General features: G+C 34.6%; 1 protein-coding gene across 1 annotated transcript in view; it reads left to right on the top strand.

Annotated features, from left to right (window-relative positions):
- Positions 1–22,538, top strand: part of LOC135844724 (hydroxysteroid dehydrogenase-like protein 2) — a 28,257-nt gene extending 5,719 nt beyond the window's left edge. The window contains exon 6 of the mRNA XM_065363045.1: positions 20,644–22,538. Coding sequence (XP_065219117.1) covers positions 20,644–20,714 — 71 coding nt within the window. The 3' untranslated portion in view covers positions 20,715–22,538. The remainder of the gene's footprint in view (positions 1–20,643) is intronic.
- Positions 22,539–22,930: the final 392 nt, after the last annotated feature.

Genomic DNA, 22,930 nt, shown 5'->3' with positions numbered 1-22,930 from the left:
CCGAACATATTTATTCATCATGTAGCAGTAAAAAGTACCAATATTCATTCGATTACGTATTACTTCTATTTAAATGAAAGTTTATTCTATTCGTTCATTTATTAATTCTACCCTACATGGTACGAGAGTATGCTTATGGCATTTATGGACGAGAATAACTCGTAAAATTACGACTAAAATGCGTAATTCATTACCAGCGAATCTCATTGGATGATTATTCCAACCGTTCATCCAATCATAACACTGGAAAGTACCAGAAATCGCGTATTTATTCGTTCGTTTATGGAAGAAATTATGACGGCAAAATGACGATTATTTGTTCCATCTATTTCCATGGAATAAAAATCGCCAATTTTTACACTCGTTATGGGATTTTCATCGAACCTAAAACGACCTTGAACAAGAATTCGACAGGTTGCAAGTGTGACAAAAGTTGCACTGGGTTTTTTCCCATGTTTCATATTCTTTCCATTCTTGTACACATCCTATTAAAAAATACCCGAATCCTGACCAAAAGCTGGCGCTTAGATAAGATAACGGAAGTATTTTTAACGCAATACAATAATTGCCGCAGGTATTTATATGATCGTTATCGCATGCACTCAACACATTTAACGCAAATCGTTATCTCAAGTGAGCTGCTCACTGCTGAAGAATTACTTATAAGCAGCTGGGAAAATACGCGAATACCTTTATCAAGATAAAAATATTGGTCCATTGTCTACCCTTCGCGATTACGTGAGCACCGTTAGACTATTTGTTCTATATTTAGGTATAACAGCATCCTTATCACCCTTCGAAGGTTCGCGAACTAAGTCTTATCGCAAACAGAGAGACTGTAGTTTATCTGCTTTACAATACATTGCGAAGACATTCAACAACCTGCCTTAACTGCGGCATAATTATCATCGCGAATACGCATCATTATCAACACGAATACGATGACAACCCAACACCTGAGAGAGATTATGGTGTGGTTGGGCCAACGCATTGATTTTACCACTCTTATCTTGCTTTCACTCATCTTTACGTCAGATGAAATTTACCGGATTTGACTAGCCCATACCTACTCCATTACCTATTGCTTCTATTTTTAAGACCTATGTAAGCAGTCCCGTCTGCTATTTTTGAATGATATTTACATTCGCGGAAAAAGGCGCTTGAGCTTTCGACAATACTTATTCTTGTTTTAACCATTTATCAAGTCGCCTTTCTGTCCAAAATTCAGACCTATCAGCATTCAACACGTTTTTCGTTTTTTCAGACATTATTGATTTGATTCCTTCGTATTTTTTCGTTACACCACGAATATACATTCAATAGCCGAAGAGCCATTCTTCTATCAACGCGAACCCAATCAATTGTTATTTCTATTCTTGCAGTAAATTTCGTAATTTTCCAAATACTATGTCGTGACTTTGCCTTAAAATCGGAGTGGGGCAATCTCATCTCATAGAATGCTGGAATGAAAGAGATCGTATTCATCAGGAAGAATAATTCGATAAACATTTGATGGATTAATTGATTCTGAAAACATATGAAGCCATCTAATATTGTAGAGATAACATCAATTTCAAAATTTAGAATAGATCCTGCTTTTGGAACATTTCAGAGATCAAATTTGTACCTACTCGTCTGTAGGGCGAATTTGTGAAAAAACGGAGAACGGGATGATTCATTTTCCAATGTTTTATTTTTGAAGCAAGTTTAAATCCAGTTTAAAACATCCGATCATGGAACCAATCTTCGGAGGAATTTAACGGTGGAAAATTCGTTAATCTCGTAAATATTCAATCGAAAGGAAAAAATTCGCCTTCAATACATCATGCCACGAATTCTGGTTTTTTGTACAGAAAATCCCCAACTCTTGTGGCGCAGTATCATATGGTCGAGGCGAGTGAAGAAATTATTGGTTCTAAAATCTTGAAGTTGAAGTAACACTTTTCACCGAAAATCCCATCTAACGTATTTTTTCCTACCCCCCAGAAATATTGTTACAATCCACTCATGTTATGATTGAAAATAATATTTGAGCAATTCATGGTTCATTATTCGCGACACGCGTCTTTTGAATTAATTCATATTTTTGGATTATGCACATCGGAGTTGTAGGTCTTCATACATCACTTTTTCGATATTCACCTACATGCCAGCGAACCAAATATTGATATTATTCGCCAACTGAATTTTGTAAATGTTCAGTTCATTGTGTGCACCTTCGACATCGCAGAAATGAGTCCCACAACTGTGTCATCGAATATTAATTCTCACGGTTTACATATTATCATCATTTATGTACTTTTCATCAGGCACAATAAATTACACCGAAATTATTCAAGAACCGAATTTCAGTTTGCCATCCTGAACACTCATGATAACAATTTGTAGTCTTCGGATATCTTAATTTCCAGGGGCTAATTTACATAGTGCAACAATCACTATTTCAACACGATTCATCATAAGTTGTACTTGAGGTGAATTTTTTCTATTATTATGTGCTGAAAGATGAAAACTACATTTGTGCTTTTTTCCAGTTCTGTGACTCGAAATATTCAAACAATTTTAGTGGAAATTTATACTTTTTACATAAATTTCATATTGATGGGACAAGTTGCAACGTTCGCAAATTCCAAAAACCAACATGGAAATGCAAATTAATTCAGTTCGTATTTGATCGACGCATTTTTGCGCTTGACGCGAAGTCTACTTGTACGTGATCACGAATTGAAGAAAGAATATTTATTTGATTGGCAAACACGAACGTCTTAGATCCACAACAATTTCGAAGAACTCATTTATTCACGATAAACTCATCAGACACAGAAATAGGTACATACGTAATGTCCCTCCTGTAGTCAAATTTCTCAGATGAATTCGAGGTCCACGAAAAGCAAACGCTGGTATTCTAATTCTTTCGAAACGGTGATTTTGAAGATACAAATTCCGATTTTCGCAAAGGTTATTCATTGGAATCAAATTTTGAATCTCAATTTTGGTTTCCCTATTTTCAAGATATATTTTGGAAATTCGGTAGCAGTCTTTCAAGAGTTCCTACAAATCAAGATTAAAGCAGAAACTCGAATTGTTATTGTTTCCATTCCAGTCACACATTTTTCATCATTCTTTCAAACCTTGTTTGTTCGATTAATATAAACGGAAATCCACATTGCAGTTTTCACTCACTCATTTGGACCCATTGGACGACGTTCCTGTAGGGCAAAACCAAATAGAGGAATTTTGAAGTGTAGAAATAGAAATAGAAAATAGAAAATTACAGCTCCTAACGAGTTGAGATCCACCAACACGTGATTTGTTTCATTTCTACAGCAATTTGGAAAAAATCAACGTTTTTGCATCAAGAGTCTGAAATGTGAATCGGAGCACATTTAATTTCTTCTGTGATGCGTGACGCTGAGTTTTAAGATATGAAATCAACTCGATCGCAAATTGAAACCATTTAGATTTGGAAAATCGTACTCATGTGTTGATTTGGAATGTGATTCGCGGTTATTTATTAAACACCACTAGGAACACTGCTCGGGTATACGATTCTGATTCCTGGCGCAAATTTGGGCCATCATAAACGAGTTCAAATTTGTTCATATTTATTCATATTCACGGTTTCGATATGAAAGGATGAGTATTTGTCTCACCATGGACTATGGAGCGAATTTTCATTATTTAGCAGGAAAGATCGTTATCAACACAATGTAGACCAATTGCTACCCAATTACACCGTTTACCTAATACCACCATGACTTCATCGGTTATTAAAGAAAAAAGAGAAGAGGAGAGAGAAGAGAGTATGTTGTACACGATTTCGTTATCTTTACTCCCTTCCCCCGAAGATTGAAAAGACACCGATGAAAGCGATTACATAATACAGGGTGTGGCAGAGAAACCGGACCGATTTCAAATTTCAATCACTTTTTTTTAAAAACAGCTAGACTCAAAATTTTTTCACTAAAATAATCTTCATTTCAGACTATTTTGAAATGCTGATGGCTCGTTTCAATAAAAATTATTTCTTACACCTGATGGAATTTGAACGCGCACCCTTATTTTTGACAGATTTTGTGAATCATTTTTTCAACTTAACAAACAGTTTTTGCAACATACTCGCTGGAATCGCATAAATTTCGGCTCTAATATTCGCCTTTAACTCTGCGAAGGTGTATGAAAGGTTGATGCACACACGCACTTTCATTTAACCCCTAAAAAAAAATCGCAGACAGAGAAATCCGAGAAACAGGATGGCCAAGCAAAGTCACTGTGCAGAAAGATAATGCGCGCGTCGATATGTTTTCGAAGCAGGTCCAAGGTTTCTATCGTTGTAAGGCACGTCGCGCCGTCCTACTGGAACCGTACTGAACTACGAGTGACGTCTACACTTCGATTCGGGCATGTAACATCTTCCTATACGCGTCATCAATCAACTGTTCTGTTAGAAAATTAAGGTCCGATATGCGAAACTGCGATTCTCATCCAAACAGTAACCTTGGAAGAGTGAAGCAGGTTCTCATGAATTATTTCTGGATCTGTATCACTCCAATGTATACTAATTTGTACATTTACTTGTCACCATCCTGCTAAAAGTGCGCTTCATCGGTCATCAAAAGTTTGTTTGATGAAATTTCATTGTTGTCAATTTTGATGTGTCAAAAATAAGGGTGCGCATTTAAATTCCATCATGTTTAAGAAATAATTCTTATTCAAACGAGCCATCAGCATTTCAAAATAGTCCGAAACGAAGATCATTTTAGTGAAAAAATTTTGAGTCTAGCTGTTTTTTAAAAAAAGTAATTGAAATTTGAAATCGGTCCGGTTTCTCTGCCACACCCTGTATTATGCAGTTATGACCGCGCATAGTTACCCTCTGATAACTGACCTGTCATAACCCCACTCCACACACGATCTATCTGTATCGTTTCCTAGTATTCACTCTGATAGACCAAGGTACTTGAGCCACAGGTGTTCATTCAATACGATTACAACGTTCATTAAGCTTGCACCTCCGCTCGAAAGGAATTTTCAGTTTTTAGTTTTGAATTTCCATTTCAAATTTTGAGGAAATATTGAATACCATTTATATTATTTCGCAATTTCATTTCAAATAGGTAATTGTTCTCGTTCCTGCGACATTATTTCATCCGAGATGACGTTTGTGTATTGAGGTGCTAATTTGGCATTATAGTTAGATTATTCATTTCAAATATCAACATCTTGACTTGAAAGAATTTGTTCTGTTATTTTCGTTTTATTTACCAGCTGCGACGATCTGCAAAGAAGGACAATCAAGATATAATATTGATTTACTGACGAAGGTATTAGTTTGAATTCACTTGTGATTACCTCATCGAATTATCTTCTTTTTAACAACATTATTCTTTGCCATCGCATATTTCTTGAGATTATTGAAGAATAGCTACGACCAACGCACTGTTTGATTCGACGAACATTCTTCTGAAATATTGTACGAAAATAAAAAACCACTTATTACTTTGGTATTTTATGCCTATTAACACCTATCAAACCATTCAAACCTACACGCATCGTTGGAGTGAAAATCTGCTGCCTTCGGCTACTTTGAAACTTTCAGTATTTTCTGTTGCACGGTGATGTTGCTTATTTTCTGACTCCCGTTGATGAACTTTCAAATTTGTGAATACTGCTTCTATTTCTGAAACCAGATATAATTACTGTGTTGTTATCGATTTATTAAGGTGACTTACCTGGACTCATTGAACAGTGTTTATTGGGCGGTATTTTATTAAATCCTGTGGCGAATCTACAACACTATTTCCAATATTACGAATTTTTCTGAAGCATACTTTCCACGGAAATATATTATTGAATTTTGTTATTCGACATTTTAATACTCGTTATCATAACAATTGGTTAATTTGAACACCTCGCACTATTAAAACAACACTTTTTTCAGAAATTATTGATTCACGAACTTCTACCAATTATAAGAAAGACATTGAAATCTTTGCAAATTTATTCATAAGATATACTCAAAAATGAATAAAGGCAGTAAAGGACGCAGCCGAGGAGGTAATAAAACTATCAACTCGAAACCTATACGATCTTTTTGCTCAGCTGCACAATCTCGAACTCAGCAGCGAGATACTCCTCAAATTGGGACATGCGCCTATGCTGGCCAAAATTCTAATTTAGACCCTGCAATTCATAGCATGGGGCAGTGTATTTCTTCAAATGAGAGTTCTTCAAAGCTACTACCTACATTAGTTCGTTCAGTTGATGAAAGCCCTGCAACTTCGAACAAAGAAGGAACAAATAATGTTCAGTATTTATTTTCGGATGGCTTAGCTGGTGAGCCAAATATTTCCATTAAAGACTCGTCACTTATTTTAATACCATCTGTCGAACCTAATCAACTAAATGAAAATCTTTCTTCAAACAAAACAAGCAATGAAGAAATTGAAACAATGGAAAGATATTTAGCAGAAGCACCATCTTCATATTATTGGGAAAAACTATTTCACTCGATTCCTGAATTTAGCGACAACCTTCCGCCTCTAGCAATCGGAAGACGAAGAGTGAGTACTCTGATTCCACAACAGTCGCCAAATATTGAAAATGCACGAAGGAATGATCAAGAGGAATTCCCTGAGCAAAATAATGAAGTTCATCAGGAAGAAGAACGAACATATTGTTTCGATCCGATTGATTACGATAGTCCATTTGAAGAATCAGAGGTGGAAGAATATATCATTCCTGATGATGCTCGATTATCAATCAACCATGCTGATGAAATTGTTGATTGGGTGAAAGAAGAAAAAGATGGTCAAAAAATGAAAACTCGATCAATTCAAGGACGAATCAAAGAAGTTGAATCTGCGATTTCAACAACCAGGGGAGACTTCGAAGACGTCTATTTTACTATTCATGAAAATCGTGTCGAGGATCAGACCAACCTGAGAGGATATTTGACTGATGAATTTCATAAATTTGATCGGAAATTAGTTGCATTCGATGGAGTGCTGAACAGCTTTCATGAAGACTGGGATAATATTACACACGCTACCCAGAATACCGAAAAAACGGTAAACGAACTTATTGACGCTGTTCATAGTCTTTATTTCTACAATGCTCACGGAAGATATCCAGATAATATCCAAAAGGGAGAAAGAACTAGTCGTCTCTCACTTTCAAAAATCAGAAGAATTCGTGAAGATTGCAATTCATGTGATGAGAAGGGTAAAATTGGTTTTGGATAGCATAATTAAAAAAAAAAAATAGACAAATAAATAATTAAAAAAAAAAAAAATAGACAGAAGAATTATTATTTTCACGAAGTTTTTATTTTTTGTACTTATTCGAGTGAAATACTCATACCTGGCCCAGACACCAGTATTAAGATAAGATTACTGTGGAATATTTTGACACCTTTTTTACAATGTGTCGCAGATATGTATTAGATCGTTATTTTCCCTATATGATATGCTTCTAATACCACATCACTACCTTACGTTTGCGGCTTGCTGTGTAATTATAGGCCGAATAGAAAGTGCATTACACGTACCTATACTTTTATTGAGATCAATATTGGTTCATTCTCTACCCTTCGCGATATCGCGAGTACTGTATGATAATTATCCGATGCATTGGTTACAAGTGCCCTTATTATCATTTTTCATGAATGGTCACAGATTTTTTCACCGCCAATTACATTCAAGAAAGAACACATGAACCATAAATAGCACTCATCATCCGGTGTGGAAGAATACAGACATCCTATCAATGAAAAATCGATAAAGATCGGACATCTAAACGCCATGGTCGAAATATAATGTATTCGCAGCCGCAATTAATGATCCGAATTCTCCAAATACGACAGCATACCCCTCTCGCGGCGTGATAATTTGGTCAAAATCAAACGAGCAGATGAACAGAAGATTCAATGTTAAATTTTTACTCTCGATTTGTTCAAACCTACATCTCTACTGCTGCCTATTTGTTCTAAGATGTTGATTCGAATTCACTCTTCAAAATTTTGAATCCTATAATTTCGACTTAGGCGATTTGTTAATCATTAATTACATGTTATCGACGTTATTGATTTGACTAAATATTACCACTACTATGGAAAGAATATTTCCTACATGGAAATCATCGCATTTGGAGAGATGAATAAGTATTACTTCGCCCTTATTGGCTTAAATATTTGCGATTATAGTTACCTACTGTCACACATTGTAGTAAATAGGCACCTACTGTTATGCCATTGTTTCTTATTTTACCTATCAGTACCTTTCAATAGAAAAAATAGATAAAAATATCGTTATTATTTTATTAATGTAAATTACACTCCGGACACATTTACCCCTGACGAATTTCATTCGTTCTAATTGATTTATTACTGGGAATATTATACTTGATTGAACTCATCGAGCAATTCAATTCCGCAAGTATTCCTGAAATATTATGCGATTCAAGGATTGGACTTCGAGCTGTGAATTTCTGGTACTCTCAATTACAGAGTGCATCTAACAAATTAGAACGAAGTACAACGAAGCATATGTATCAAAAGGGTATCCTGAGTGCATTATTTTGGTCATATAACAGTTTGAAGAGAAAGTAATTCATCCGATCCCTAAACGAAACTTATTTGAGAGAATTTGTTCTAATTCATTTAAAATGGTATTATTTCAAATGTTGCACAGAACCCAAAGTGAAAAAACACGAAATCACTTGCGGACTTTAGAAAGAATTGTTTCGTTGATAATGCTTCGTTTCCTCAATTTGAATTTCGAATTCCTGGAATGGGACACATACCAATCTTTGCACTTCCGCTTGAAAATTCGTTCGATTTAGGAGACTGAACATATTGAGACGAAGAATGACGCAATTGTTTCAAATATTGTATTATTAGATCCATTTTCTGCATACTTTCCAGCTTTGTGCACAATCAAGCGGAATTCTCATATTTTAACATCAGTATCATTATTGTTCTGGACAATTTATTCAAAACTACGACTCGAAAGATTGGAAAGCAACAACTGACAACAATAATGATTAATGAAGATTATTATACGTATCACGACGAATTTGGTGACAGAGTATGGAATAATAGGCGGCATTACAACGAACGGAATTTAATTCCTAATATTTGATTTTGGATGCCTACTCTATGGTGCAGTTCGGACAAATAAAATATTTATCAACGCGAACTACATAAGGATATACAGAGATTTAAAACAGAATTTTCCATCTCCAGCAAGAACAAGAAAAAATTGATTTCTTTTTAGGAAAAAATGATTTCTCACTGCAAGAAAAATACGCAGAATCGCCCTATAGCTTACTCGATTCTTCAATTCTACCTATGTTAATTCTGATTCCATGCCAAACTATTTTATTCTTCCTTGATTATGAAATACAGAATTTGAATGACATTTCCAATGTGGAAAACTAGCATACGTAACAATGCCAATTCTGTCATTTTTGATCCAAATTGTTCAGAACATATTTTTTCACCGATATTTATGAGCAGTCTGAGGAGTTAATAGGAAATAACATACAAAACCGTCACCGCCCCAGGAGCAGAGCGAATTACTCAATACTTAATGCTGAACAATAATGTCTTCGTTTCCAGCTCATGAGTACAAAATAATAGGATATAACTCAGCATGTGTCAACAGAATTTACGTAAATATTGATTCAGTACTAAAAATTGAAAGTCAGAAATTTATTGATTACCTATGCATAGAATTCAATTACGCTCTCAACGAATATTTACAGCGATGAAAATTACACGAGCGCAGATTACCATCTACCACTGTAAAAATATGTACCAACTCGCCTACTTATTGATTCATCAAATCTATGCGTTATTTATGTGATCGAACTTTTTATTTATTCTGTTGTCGGTTTGGAATTTGAAGATAGAGGTCATACCCAAATGAATTGATATTGATTGTGCGAAAAAATACATCGATCAAGTGATTACGATTCTTGTCAATGAAGGAAGATAGCGTATCGTGGCATTATTTTTGTGGTTACGACCAAAGTCCGAATTATAGGCAGTGATTGCAATTTCTGGATGACGTGATTATTTCTATATTATGCCCAATACACGTAATCATTGAACCTGCACTCTTGTTTGCTGAATTCCTAGAAAATCAACTCTTGGAATAAAATTGGCTATAATTAGAAATGGGTTTGAAGATATTGATAAAAAATCGAATTACTTCCCTAATAACACCGGAAATCAAATAAAGAAAGAAATCTTATCACCTCTGAACCATATTTGTGATTTTACATAGCAGACATTGATTGATTATGGTGAAATTAAAGACTATCCAGAAATTATTAACCATACGACGGAAGTATTTGTTGCTCGACAAGACAAAGCTACTCACGAAGTTACTACTTAATTTCTTCAATTTAAAAATATTGAACTATGTCGTTATGAGCAGACTGCGCTCAAATTTATGCAAGAATTAAATAAATCAATTATACATATAGGTACTAATGTACTCGAAAGAACGAGCAGAAGTTCTGAATCACCAACTAAGACTAAAATTATCGGATATTGAGAAAGAATTGTACCTTCAAGATTCCATTGCAATGCAGTTAAACACATTCCAGCCCAAAGAAATGTAGACAGAAATCGGAGCTCTTTTGTCCTTATAAAACCGCTTCTCCTGGAATCTGAAATTATTAATTTAGGTATTAAATTTCGATCAATTAGCTGTCAAGTGAAAATATTTACCTACTTGCGTGATACCGGCTCAACTTGGTGGTTAAATAGGTACTCGAACAGTTATAGAAATAACACCAGAAAGAACTACTCATTATTTTCCACCTCGATAATATGGTGATTTCATTTAGTTTTTTTTTTTTTTTTTTTTTATTCCTGCTTTATTCGTTCTCACAGTTCCTTGATGTTTCCATTAATTTGGGGCATCCGTAATCACTTGTGCATGATTTGATACGATTGTCCGGGATGCCTATTTTTACAAATATACATCGGGTAGGAACGTTCTTCTTTTGTATTTTCTGATGATATTTGCTCAGTCGTTATTACATTCCGATCGAAACAGATTACTTTTCATTTGCAGGAAATTGGACTATTTATCATCCAACGGAATATTCGAGTCAACTCCCTATTGAGTGTAAATATCGTTTATTATTTTGGGTAATTAATTCAAAGTGACGAAGCTAAAGGCTGAAAAGCGAAAATGCAACTGCATTCATTTATTACGATTATGAATTTGTTCCAAAGGTTTGGGATGGTGTTCAGTATAACATCAATCAAATTGATCAATATATTACATCACGATAAATACACCTTCCGGCGACCTCCTTGTTGACAAAAACTCATTTCCAGATCGCATTTGTTTTCGTCAAGTCCACCATTTGAATAATTAGTATTGCAGATATAGAACCAAAGGAATGATTGATTGAAATATTCCAGTTGAATGCATTCAGTTATCCAGTTAATGAACACTTACTGCCTGAGAGTGTATTCAGAATTTGATTATTCCAACTCAATATCCACTTCGTACACGTCTGATCAAAGTTAATGATTATTCGACCACCGATTCGAGAAAAATTGAACGACTCAATTGTTTTCCGTTCAAGCGAAGATTATTTTAAATGTTTATTACTGTGGTGAATATTGAGGAAGTCCTTCCTATTCAATCGTCGTAAGATTACCATCAATCGTGTGATATAAGTATTACTCAGCTATTATATTTATCAAATGTTATTCCACACGAACATATTAGTTATGGTAATTGATTGCCTATTTATCCGATTATTGTTTGTTCATAAATACTGAGCTGGGGCATTGCCACATTATCTCATACTATTACTCACTTACCATTTATTCGCTTGATGTAGGTAGCTTCAATCGGAGTTGTTCCGTAATTTGGTTTTGTTTGATATTTGCGGAGTTACAACAGATATTTTCATTCAAAGTCACTGGCGTTTATTATTTTTTCTTTATTGCGTTCAACTGGAAAACCTGCACACTGGATTTAGCTGAAATAGTAAAAGACGCAATTATTTCTCCTTCAAAATTTGGTAGTCATTCATTAAAGATACCTACCTTTTTATCATTCCAAAGGGTTGTAACTATGTTTTTTACGAACTCAATCCTTATAACAACTTGGAATTCAACCATTTTTGAAGAGAAGAAGAGCTTTTACTGTGAAATATGCGCAGGAATGAATTCCGAGTTTATTAATTTCCTGAATCCTGAAAAACATTAAGTAGAATTATAGATTAATTATTAACACGACCGGAATAAATTCAGGATAATTTTAAGATTAATTAACTATTACATCGGTACAGAAGTTTACGTGATAAAACTTTATTCAGCAAATATAGAAATACAGGAAGTAATGCCCAGAGTGGAAATATTGCAACGCCAGGCATTAATGGTGCTACGAACGCAGTCACTGGGGCAAAAACAGCCCCTAAACAACCGCCAAAACCTCCCTCCTGTTTTCCGAAAACAATATTAATAAATATGGAAGACTTCCTGGAAGATTTATTGGAGACTAGGCGAACACCGATTCAGACATAATCCACGTAAATTGCATAAATTGATTACACATGACCATCTACAATCAACTCTGGATTGACCCATACAATTGTTCAGCCATATTTGAAGTTAATTTTTGAACCTTACACCGAAATTATATATGCACATCTTCCGATGGAATTTATTTGATTAATGGGGTCAAGGATCCTGTACAGTTGGAGAAAAAGTACCTGACATGAGATGGGCCATATGTGTTATATCTCACGCTGGTCAAAATCGGTACGAATAAAACCCATTATTAAGACACGCCATTGGCAATTAATCAACATTTGCCAATCTCCAACGTTTTTGATTTTCACCATCCTAAGCGATTACATAACGAATCGATGCTGCGCTTTTAGAAATCGATCCTACGTAATAGAATTCATCAGTCTGCACAACAGAAAGATTTGTTCAATAAATTTATTAAAGAAGCTCCATCGTCAAAGAAGAAATTTTGAAGGCTCAACAATCTCAGTAAGGGTGAATAATTGGAGTTAAATGAAATAAATAGAAAATCCATAAATTCAATAATTTCGGACACCTTCAGGAAGTCACGTAATTTGAGCATGTATTCGATCAATCGGCGATTCCAGATGTCTTATTATGCAATTCTATATTGGATTATTTATTATTTGTTCTGGCTAAAACCATTTCTGATTTACTTCGACCACTTTTTCAAGAATTGAAGTGATGATTCCTGGATTTGATTTAAAAGATTACTCGTCGAGATTTCAAATATATTCCAGAATACCACGATTTTCCTACCCTAAAGGAGAAGTTCATTAATTCGAAAAGAAATTTGGAATATTTTGTCAATTTCGTGAGTTTTTCGTAATAAAAAAAAAAAAAAATCAATTTCAAAACAGGATCCAGCAGTGAATTCGATGATTTTAAACTCTTCCAGGATATAATTAAATAAAGTATCCAGTAAACCAGTATTACGACTTATATCAACATTCCATCCAGCTCAACGGAGAGAATTTATATTAACTAATGCTAATACAGCATAAGAGTAAACTATCGATGACCAAATTTGTTTTGATTGGAGGAAATGCCACTAGCTATTAGTTGATGTACGACTCAACTATCTGATATCGTTGTTATTTTCTAAAACTTCCTATATATCGATTAAAACATACCTGGATAATCAAGAGAGCTGGCTAAAAGATTTTTAAGAACTTACCTTTGACTTTCAGTTTATCACCGGCGACTGCAACTTTCCAGTGATGATTCTACCAGAATTGACTTTTCCCATAATGGAGTCAAATTCAGATGATGATGCGAACATTATTACCATCACTCGTTCCTGGATATAGAACCTATCTAATTCATAGCCATGGATGATGAACGACATACCGCATCTACATCTGAAAGAATAAAACAAATAAGGAAAATAAAGCAGTTCTAGTTAATGTCGTACCTATCTGGAAATTATGCTATTATTAATTCTATAAATTACTACAAACCTTTTAAAGGAATGATTTATTCCATCCTCATTCCTTCCTGTAATGACTCTGACGTAAATTGTGACGACATAAAAAAGACAAAATTTGATGAACTGAATTGATTCCAAATCTATTTGTCAGAGTGCTCAAACTCAATTCACAAATTGAGTCGGTTAATTTAAATGAAAAACGAGCTGGCCGGAGGTATATCAGGAATTGATAATCAATTAAACACCTTTGATGAAAAAATACCCTACCTACCTCGAGGACAGATGAAATAACTAGACCTCGAAATGGAGCCCGTAATTGACCTATTGACCATCATGAACTGACGGAAGTGAGTTCCAATTGATTTCATTCTGCTCCTGAGCGACCATTATCAGATAAAAAATTATTTGTCACGCATTTCATTCCATCACTGGCAATGCACTAGCAATAAACCTGCGAACATCAAAAATTTATTCAATTTACGAAGTATCATGATTCGATTATTTCATTTAATTAAATCGAATACTTACTTCACATAATGTGTCATGATGATTCAATGTTGAGCACTCCTGTAAATTAGTTTGAACTGTTCGGCATCTTTAAAAAAAAAAGAAGAGGGTTATTTATTTATCGCAACGTGCTATTGAAGTCATCTTCTACTTACAAGGGAATGCCAGAAGGTCAATAGCATACTTTCAGCGGTCCAGAAGATATTTTCTTTATCCTGATTTTTGATTTTCACCTCTCGTAACTCAAGATATTACACCAGATATTTTTATTTTTTCGTCAACAGATATTTACGTAATTAACAATAGCTGATTTAAGATTTTTAATCTCATTTTTACAAGCTTCCACAGTTTATTATTTCTTTGATATTCCTAACTAGTTCATCAATTATTATTTTCGCAGCAGTATTTATTTTTAATTTCTGTATTATTTTATTTTCTACTTTGGTGATTTAATCAAGAGTTGAGATGAAACTATTGCGGATACCCACTGGACAATACTTGTATTAGATGAAATTTGAAATTTAAAAAAAAAAAATGTACCTATATTTAATCTGAAGAAATTTTATTTTTCCAAGGGGAAGCATTAACTCCAGTTAGATGAATTCAGTGGTTCTTAAAATCAGCACCGCCAATATTCACCAGTGAATTTTAAGGCTGAATTCTCTTATGCGCATTTATTATTATGCAAAATTCCTCTTCGAAGCGTTAACGGACCCACTTATTCCATAATTGTTCGTATGAATGTGGCGATAAAATTCACAATTGAAGAATTGATTGATGCTTTGGTTAAACTTCAATTTGAAGAAAATGTGTTCAACTCGCAATTATTGATTTATTAAATTCGACTTCGGAATGCCCAGTCCATTCATTAGTGAGTAGTATTCCATCCATTTAGATATTCTCAAAACAAGAATACTGGAATTAATGACGTAAACCTTTTTTTGCCGTATTTATGCGATCACGAGTACCCACACTCGAGCTGGAATTAATTCACTGTAGTTTTCAGACCTTAAACTTGGTTCGCCGTAGTTAATATTGGACAAGATAATTTCCAGGGTTGAAGTAACTTCAGGAGTTCCAGGCTATAAAATGACTTATGTTTTTCCATGCAAGAGCTACGGTACTGAAGATTTTTGACGTCATCTCAATAATATGACTGGATACTTTAAAATGAATTTATCGAACTATTGAGCATTACCATGGAATATTTATTATTGCAAGCTCCCATGTGGAACAAATAATTCCAATTAATGATCCACAATAAATTCAGTATTTCACACATTCAATTCTATTTCAAATTTACCTATCATCAATCAATTCGAAGCATATTAACACTGAAGCGGAATCAATGGATGTTCCATTACTGACGCAACATTCCAGACAGATATTTATCAAGATAGGATGCAATCCATTTTCAAAATTTAGGTAGAATTGCATGGTCATAAATACGTAAACATTGTCAAGTTACCACATCTGATTGGCACGCATTATTTCATATTCATGCAACATGAAAAGGAATTCAATTATTATTATGAGATTTCCAATACACAGTAGTGTGGTATGTATATACTTGAATATTTTCATCTAATACCTACCTAAATTTTTTTGGACAGATGTCCATGTTTTTATATGTCATTTTTGAAGTTTTTCATTTTTCTTTACAATCTGTAACCTTTTTATACATTTTCACATTTTATAGTATTACGTAATTACTTTATACATTATTTTATGTACTTTTCTATTTTCGCACTTACTTTTAAGATGTAATTTTCTTTATGTATCATTTACTTTGTATTTTCTTTTGTACTCTTGTGGATAATTTTCCATGTTCTTTTCTTTTATCTTTCCTTACCCTGACCTTTTAGGGCTGATTATTAATTCAAGTACTTCCGGTGCACAATTAAAGCTCACTACAATATACTACATAAATCGGGGCAGTGGGCGCTGGATATATGTCATATTGTTGGATATTCACATTTATTGATTCTATTGATTCGTTTCTCCCGCTTCTTTTGGATTTACGTACCATATTCCACCCTCGCTACATTTGTCACCTAAATCGGGGCATATGTAGAGGGAGAAAAATCATGCTTTTCCTATCACATTACTGGGATAAAAAGCATCCTTAAATTACCCAACCTGACATTAATATCCGAGCCGCGATCTGTCCGCGATCTTATCTATTTGGGGTGGCTTTGCATCATAATATGACATAATATCCAGCCAATAGCAGCGCAGCAACGCGCGCATCCGCTGCATCCGCAGCCAGTCCCAGAATCATCTTTTACTCTAAGCTCTCTAAAGCTAGTTTCTCAGAACTTCAGTATTCATTCTACTGCCACCTGACCTGGTCAGCTCCAAGATTACAAGCTTGGACTGCCATGGGAAGGTGAGGTCTATGTTCTCGTGCATTGATTCTATTGATTCCAATGAAGAGAAACTAGCACAGAGATGATGCTCATAGGGACTATTTTTCCACTGGCTCGGATTATTTCCTATTAATTCTAATTAATTGAGCTAGACAAGGTGTGTACTAATCCGGAAGTACATACCATTACAACACTAAACAGCAATTTTTAATTACTTTTCGAGTGTTGGACTGGTAATTATATTGTCTGCCCCCAATCCAAGGTATTTATCCTTTATTTTCTTAGTTTTTATTACAAATACTTTCTTTTCCCCAAATCCACAAGAATAGGCTATGAATGTAGTAATTCTTGTTATAACTTCAATTGTAATTATGTTTCTTGAGATACCAACGAATGTTGATCTTTTCTCTACGTGATGAAATAATTACAAACAGTTTTGAAGTTCATTTGTGTTTCTATTTATGTTCATACATACGATCCTACACTTATCTAAATTCGTCCTGTGACTATACCTGGGGTGGGTCCCTCACTTAGGTGATAGGTAATAGTGAGTAAATTCATTTACGAAGTATTAATTATTATCCTGACTCATACCCACTCTCGTATATAGGGCTGGACCCCAAGGTGGAACTCTCTGGTCCGAGGGGGTCCTGGTAGTGGAAGGTGAGATTTATAATTAATTAGTTCCCTGATTAGAACCCAGGAATAGGGCTAAATTAATTCCTATTTGAGACTGACGTGAATAACCTTCTCAAATAGGGTTCACATGCTTTACTCATCACACAGTGCATAATCTCCCCCTACAATTTCAGTTCAATTGGCGACAAAAAGTTTTTTTTCCCAAAAAAATGTATGAACGTGCCCCTTTGGATTTTTTGGATTTTTTTGAATTTCAAAAAAATCAAGTAAAGGGTCGTTTTTGACTAATTTGAGCAAGCCGAGTCCGAATTTGGTGTCCATTTTTGTCGTAGGCGTTTTCTTTAGCCAGAAATTGCAAATATTTCGCCGAATACGAGTCCGATCGCAAAACAAACGTCATTTTTGGATTCAGCGTGCTCGAATTAGTCAGAACACGTCATTAAAATTGCAAAATTTAATAACTTTTTTCTAGCTCATTTTGAGTCCAAAAAATGGCAAATTTTCAGTAGAAGGAGGCATCGTGAGGGCAATCTGATACTGGAAATGAATTCGCCGTCCCAAAAAACCCCCACTAACTCAATTTTTAACTCGATTGGCGACAAAAAGGTTTTTTCCCAAAAAAATGTATGAACGTACCCCTTTGTAATTTTTGGATTTTTTTGATTTCCAAAAATATCGAGTAAAGGGTCGTTTTCGACTAATTTGAGGTCGCCGATTCCGAATCTGGTGTCCAATTTCAGCGCTCGCCTCTCCTTCATGGGATATGGGCGATTATCTCGTGATCTAAAAATCCAGGATCATTTTTGACGTTATATTCGAAATCAGCGACCTCAAATTAGTCAAAATACGCCATAAAAAATCCAAAATTCGATTGTAACTTTTTTCTGGTTCATTTTTGAGCATAAAAATGAATCGTTTCGGATAGAAGGAAGCGTTATGGCGGAAATCTGACTTCGGAAATAAACTCATCGTCCCAAAAAAACCCTCGTAACCCAAATTTCGACTCAATTTGCAACAAAAAGGTTTTTTGCCCCAAACAGTGCATGAACTAATCCCTTTGCATTTTTTGGATTTTTTTGAATTCCAAAAAAAATCGAGTAAAAGGTCGTTTCTGACTAATTTGAGGTCGCTGATTCCGAATCTGGTGTTTCTGTCTGACTTCTGTACATAAGACATTTGTCTGTCCGGCTGGCCTCTTAAGGTCATTGACCCAATTTTCTAGCTTTTCTAGGGTGTCTGACCTGCTAAGATCATTGACCCTGTGTCTGACTTCTCGAGGGTCAATGCCATCTGTCTGCCTGGATGGCTTTTCAAGGTCATTGGCACAAATTCCTAGCTTTTCTAGGTTGTCTGACATGTTAAGGTCATTGACCCTGTATCTGACTTCTCAAGGGTAAAGTCCATCTGTCTGCCTGGATGGCTTTTCAATGTCATTGGCCCAAATTCCTAGCTTTTCTAGGTTGTCTGACATGTTAAGGTCATTGACCCTGTATCTGACTTCTCAAGGGTCAATGTCATATGTCTGTCGTGCTGGCCTCTCAATGTCATTGTCCCCACTTCCTAGCTTTTCCAAGGTGTCTGACCTTTTAAGGTCATTGACCTTTCTGTCCGACCTCTCACGGGTCAAAATCATCTGTCTTCCCTCTCAAGGTCACATTGATGTCTCAAAAGGTCGTTTCCATCAGTCTACTTTTTTCGTGGTCGCCCTTCTGTCTAGCTATACTAATGGTCATTGACTCATCTGTTTGACTTCTCAGGGTCACCTGACCGCTATTTACTAGTCTGTCTGACCTCTCAAGGTCATTTACCTGTTGATCCCTAAAGATCGTCTGTCCTTCTGTCAGATCAAGGGTCAATGCCATCTGTCTGTCTGTCTGTCTGTCTTTCAAGGTCATTGACCCTGTGTCTGACTTCTCGAGGGTCAACGCCATCTGTCTGCCTGGCCGGTCTTTTAAGGTCATTGATCCAAGTTCTTAGCTTTTCTAGGGTGTCTGACCTGTTAAGGTCATTGACCATGTGTCTGACTTCTCAAGGGTCAATGTCATCTGTCTGCCTGGATGGCCTTTCAAGGTAATTGACCCAAATTCCTAGCTGTTCTAGGTTCTGACCTGTTGAGGTCATTGACCCTGTATCTGACTTCTCAAGGGTCAAGGCCATCTGTCTGCCTTGTCGGCATCTTGAGGTCATTGGCCCAACTTCCTATTTTTTCTAGGGTGTCTGACCTTTTAAGGTCATTGACCTTTCTGTCCGACCTCTCACGGGTCAAGGTGATCTGTCTGCCCTTTCAAGGTCACATTGATGTCTCAAGAGGTCGTTTCCATCTGTCTACTTTTTTCGTGGTCGCCCTTCTGTCTAGCTATACTAATGGTCATTGACCCATCTGTTTGACTTCTCAGGGTCACCTGACTGCTATTTACCAGTCTGTCTGACCTCTCAAGGTCATATTACCTGTTGATTCCTAAAGATCGTCTGTCCTTCTGGCAGACCTCTGAAGGTCATTCACTCGTCAGTCTGACTTCCACAATGCCATTTATCTGCCTCATCTCAAACCTGTTGAAACTTAACACCAAAATTGAGTCTCCAAAAAGGCACCCAAGACCCAAAATTTAGAAAAATGCAACATGGGCGGGCATCGAATTACAGTTTATTAAGAGTACTGAACAAAATTTCCACGTTTCTGAATCGGGAAATATCCTCATTTTGAAAGTGGGCTTCTGCACCAGGAGGGTGACCTTGAATAACCTGCTTGTAGATTTCTCATATTCTTCTCCATTTTTTTTACAAGTTGGTTTCAAAAGCATTCTCCCCTTTCATCCTTGATATCATCCCTTGAAACAAAAATCAAAATTTTGGATTTCAACAGAGAAAAAGAGGAAACGGGTTTTGCGCCAGGAGGTCGCTTTTTTCACAAAAAAAAGATAAGTCAATAGAAGTTTTGATGAGACTGCGCATATAATTTGTCTTAGGATCTTGGAGATCCATTTTCATAGATTTCGAGCAGCTCAAATCCACCACCAATTGGCAATCATATCATAAACTCGAAAAAAATGAAGCTCTTTTTATTTTTCAGCATTTAATTCCAGAAATTTTTCAACCCTCTGTAATTTTAACAATCATAATTTTTCATTTTTCAGCCATCGAAGAGAAAATTTTACCAGACGTGTTCGTAGGAGAAGTACCAAATTTCGATGTAATAAACGAATAAGCACTTCGAACGAATCCAATCATCTTCCAAAACCAATAACACAATAAAAACCACCAGATATTATCAACATGTTAATTTCATTTTAGTAATCAAAATTTTTACAATATTTTTACACACAAGCAATTTAAACATAAGAAAATACACTTAACATAATTAAAAAAATATTTTTATGTATAATATTCGACAAAAAGAAAAATTCAAATTACAAAGTGTTCATTTAGGTACAATTTACAAAATTTACTCGGTACAAGTACACCAGTATAAAGTATACAAATACCACACACATGAAAATAATGAAGAAGAAGAAAAAAAAAGTAAAATAAAAGGAATAAAACGCAAAACATGAGATCTTACCTCAAAGTTACATTCACAACCTAACGCTCAATTTCCATTACGAAATTTAAAAAAAAAAAAAAAAGAAAAAAAACACCACATCGAGTGGTTTTGTAAATACATATGTTTGCATACGTAAACGTAACATTAAAAGTGTATAGTATTGCTATTACATTAACATATTTTTTTTTATTGGAATTTGATTGTATGTATTTCAGCATTGAAATATTATTTAACATGCGTAACAACCAAATGAAATTAAAAGCGAAATAATACGAGTAAGGCACTATTGAAAAAAAAAAATGCTCTTACGGATAGAAAAAAAACATATTCTGAGTACAGTTTACACCACTAATATTATTAGGTACTTGATAGTCGACATTTGCGCGAAATACTCAAACTTGTATGTAGATATAATCTCGAGAGGAATGTGAAAGAAAACAAACAAAAAAAAAAAATTATTCGTAAAGCGTAGAGTACATCTAGATAAAAATCTGGTCCTGTGGTGAAAGCTTCGCGATTAAATTTTGATTTTTAAATTATTTATCACAGAAAAATGTATACGAAATATTTGATATTTTTTGATTTATAAAATCATAAAATACATTACTACATAGTTTAACTACTAAAACAAAGCTCAATGAAATTAATGTGCCAAAGCTCACACGTTCGAATTGTTTCAATACTTATTAATTCAACGATGATGGCCACAGAAGACCATCGCGGTAAAAAAAAAAACGACTGACTCAGCATAAAATACAATCTTTGACATTGTGGGGCAAATAAAATTCGGGTTAAAAATTAAAATACATAGTATAATAAAATAATAATAACAAACAAAAGAAAGACTAGCCGTTTTACTATTATTAATTTAGCCATTTTGCACAGTCCTACAAAAATCATACAATTCGCAGTCATTGTCCATATATATGTACTTGTAAGTTTATCAATCTAGAATACTAATTCGCGCACGCGTGCAAAGAAAAAAAAAACAAACAAACAAAAAAATCATAATACTATAATATTTAGCTTACGTTTCGAGTGCTATCCCACGTTGCAAAAAAAAAAATTATTTAAAATAATTAAGGATTTAAAAAAAAAAAATCATAAATAAAAATAAAAGGAAAAAAATTCTGATAAAACCGGTTTCGATAAAGTCGAGTAACATCACAAAAAAATACCTACAACATTAGAACGAAGAAAAATATAGCAAAATACATTCCTACCTCTACATAATACACCATAGTACACATAATAATATTCGTAATAATAATAAAAGTTATCAAAACTTTCTCATCAACAATAACATTAAAAAAGAAAACCAAATAGTTTCAATTTCATTTCGAAATCATCCATAAGTACACGATTAAATCAACAATAATATAAATTTAGCTTCAAGTTTCGAATATTTTGTCAGCCATCGTTTTATCAACGAGTAACTTTGTTTGTGATGCACGATTAAAAAAAAAAAAAAAAAAAAAAAAAAAAACAGAGATTCACAATCTTAAACATAAAAACAAAAATAAATCTAAAAGTAAAATTGTAAAATCATAAAGGAACGACCGAAATGCATGCTAAATTTACTATTCGCGTAGTAAATTAGCCAATTGGTAAAAATACGATGTATTCGAAATAAAAGAAGGAAAAAAAAGAATAAAATAACCGTCGATTCAATTTAAAACGTATCTCTGAAGTGAATGTCTAAAAAGGAACGAGAAACAACATCGAAATATTTCTGGAAGTGAATTGAAATCTGAATTGCTGACGTGGGCAAATTTCCACAATAAATGCAATTTTAAAAATTAATTTCAAGTTCAACATAATTTTTATTTTAATATTTTATGATGATGAAGAGAGGGAAGGAAGTTTGATTCTTACACATT

This window comes from Planococcus citri, chromosome 4 (assembly GCF_950023065.1).
Source record: "Planococcus citri chromosome 4, ihPlaCitr1.1, whole genome shotgun sequence".
Taxonomy (NCBI): domain Eukaryota; kingdom Metazoa; phylum Arthropoda; class Insecta; order Hemiptera; family Pseudococcidae; genus Planococcus; species Planococcus citri.
The sequence above is the reverse complement of the archived record's forward strand: the minus strand, read 5'-3'. Positions and strand labels throughout refer to the sequence as shown.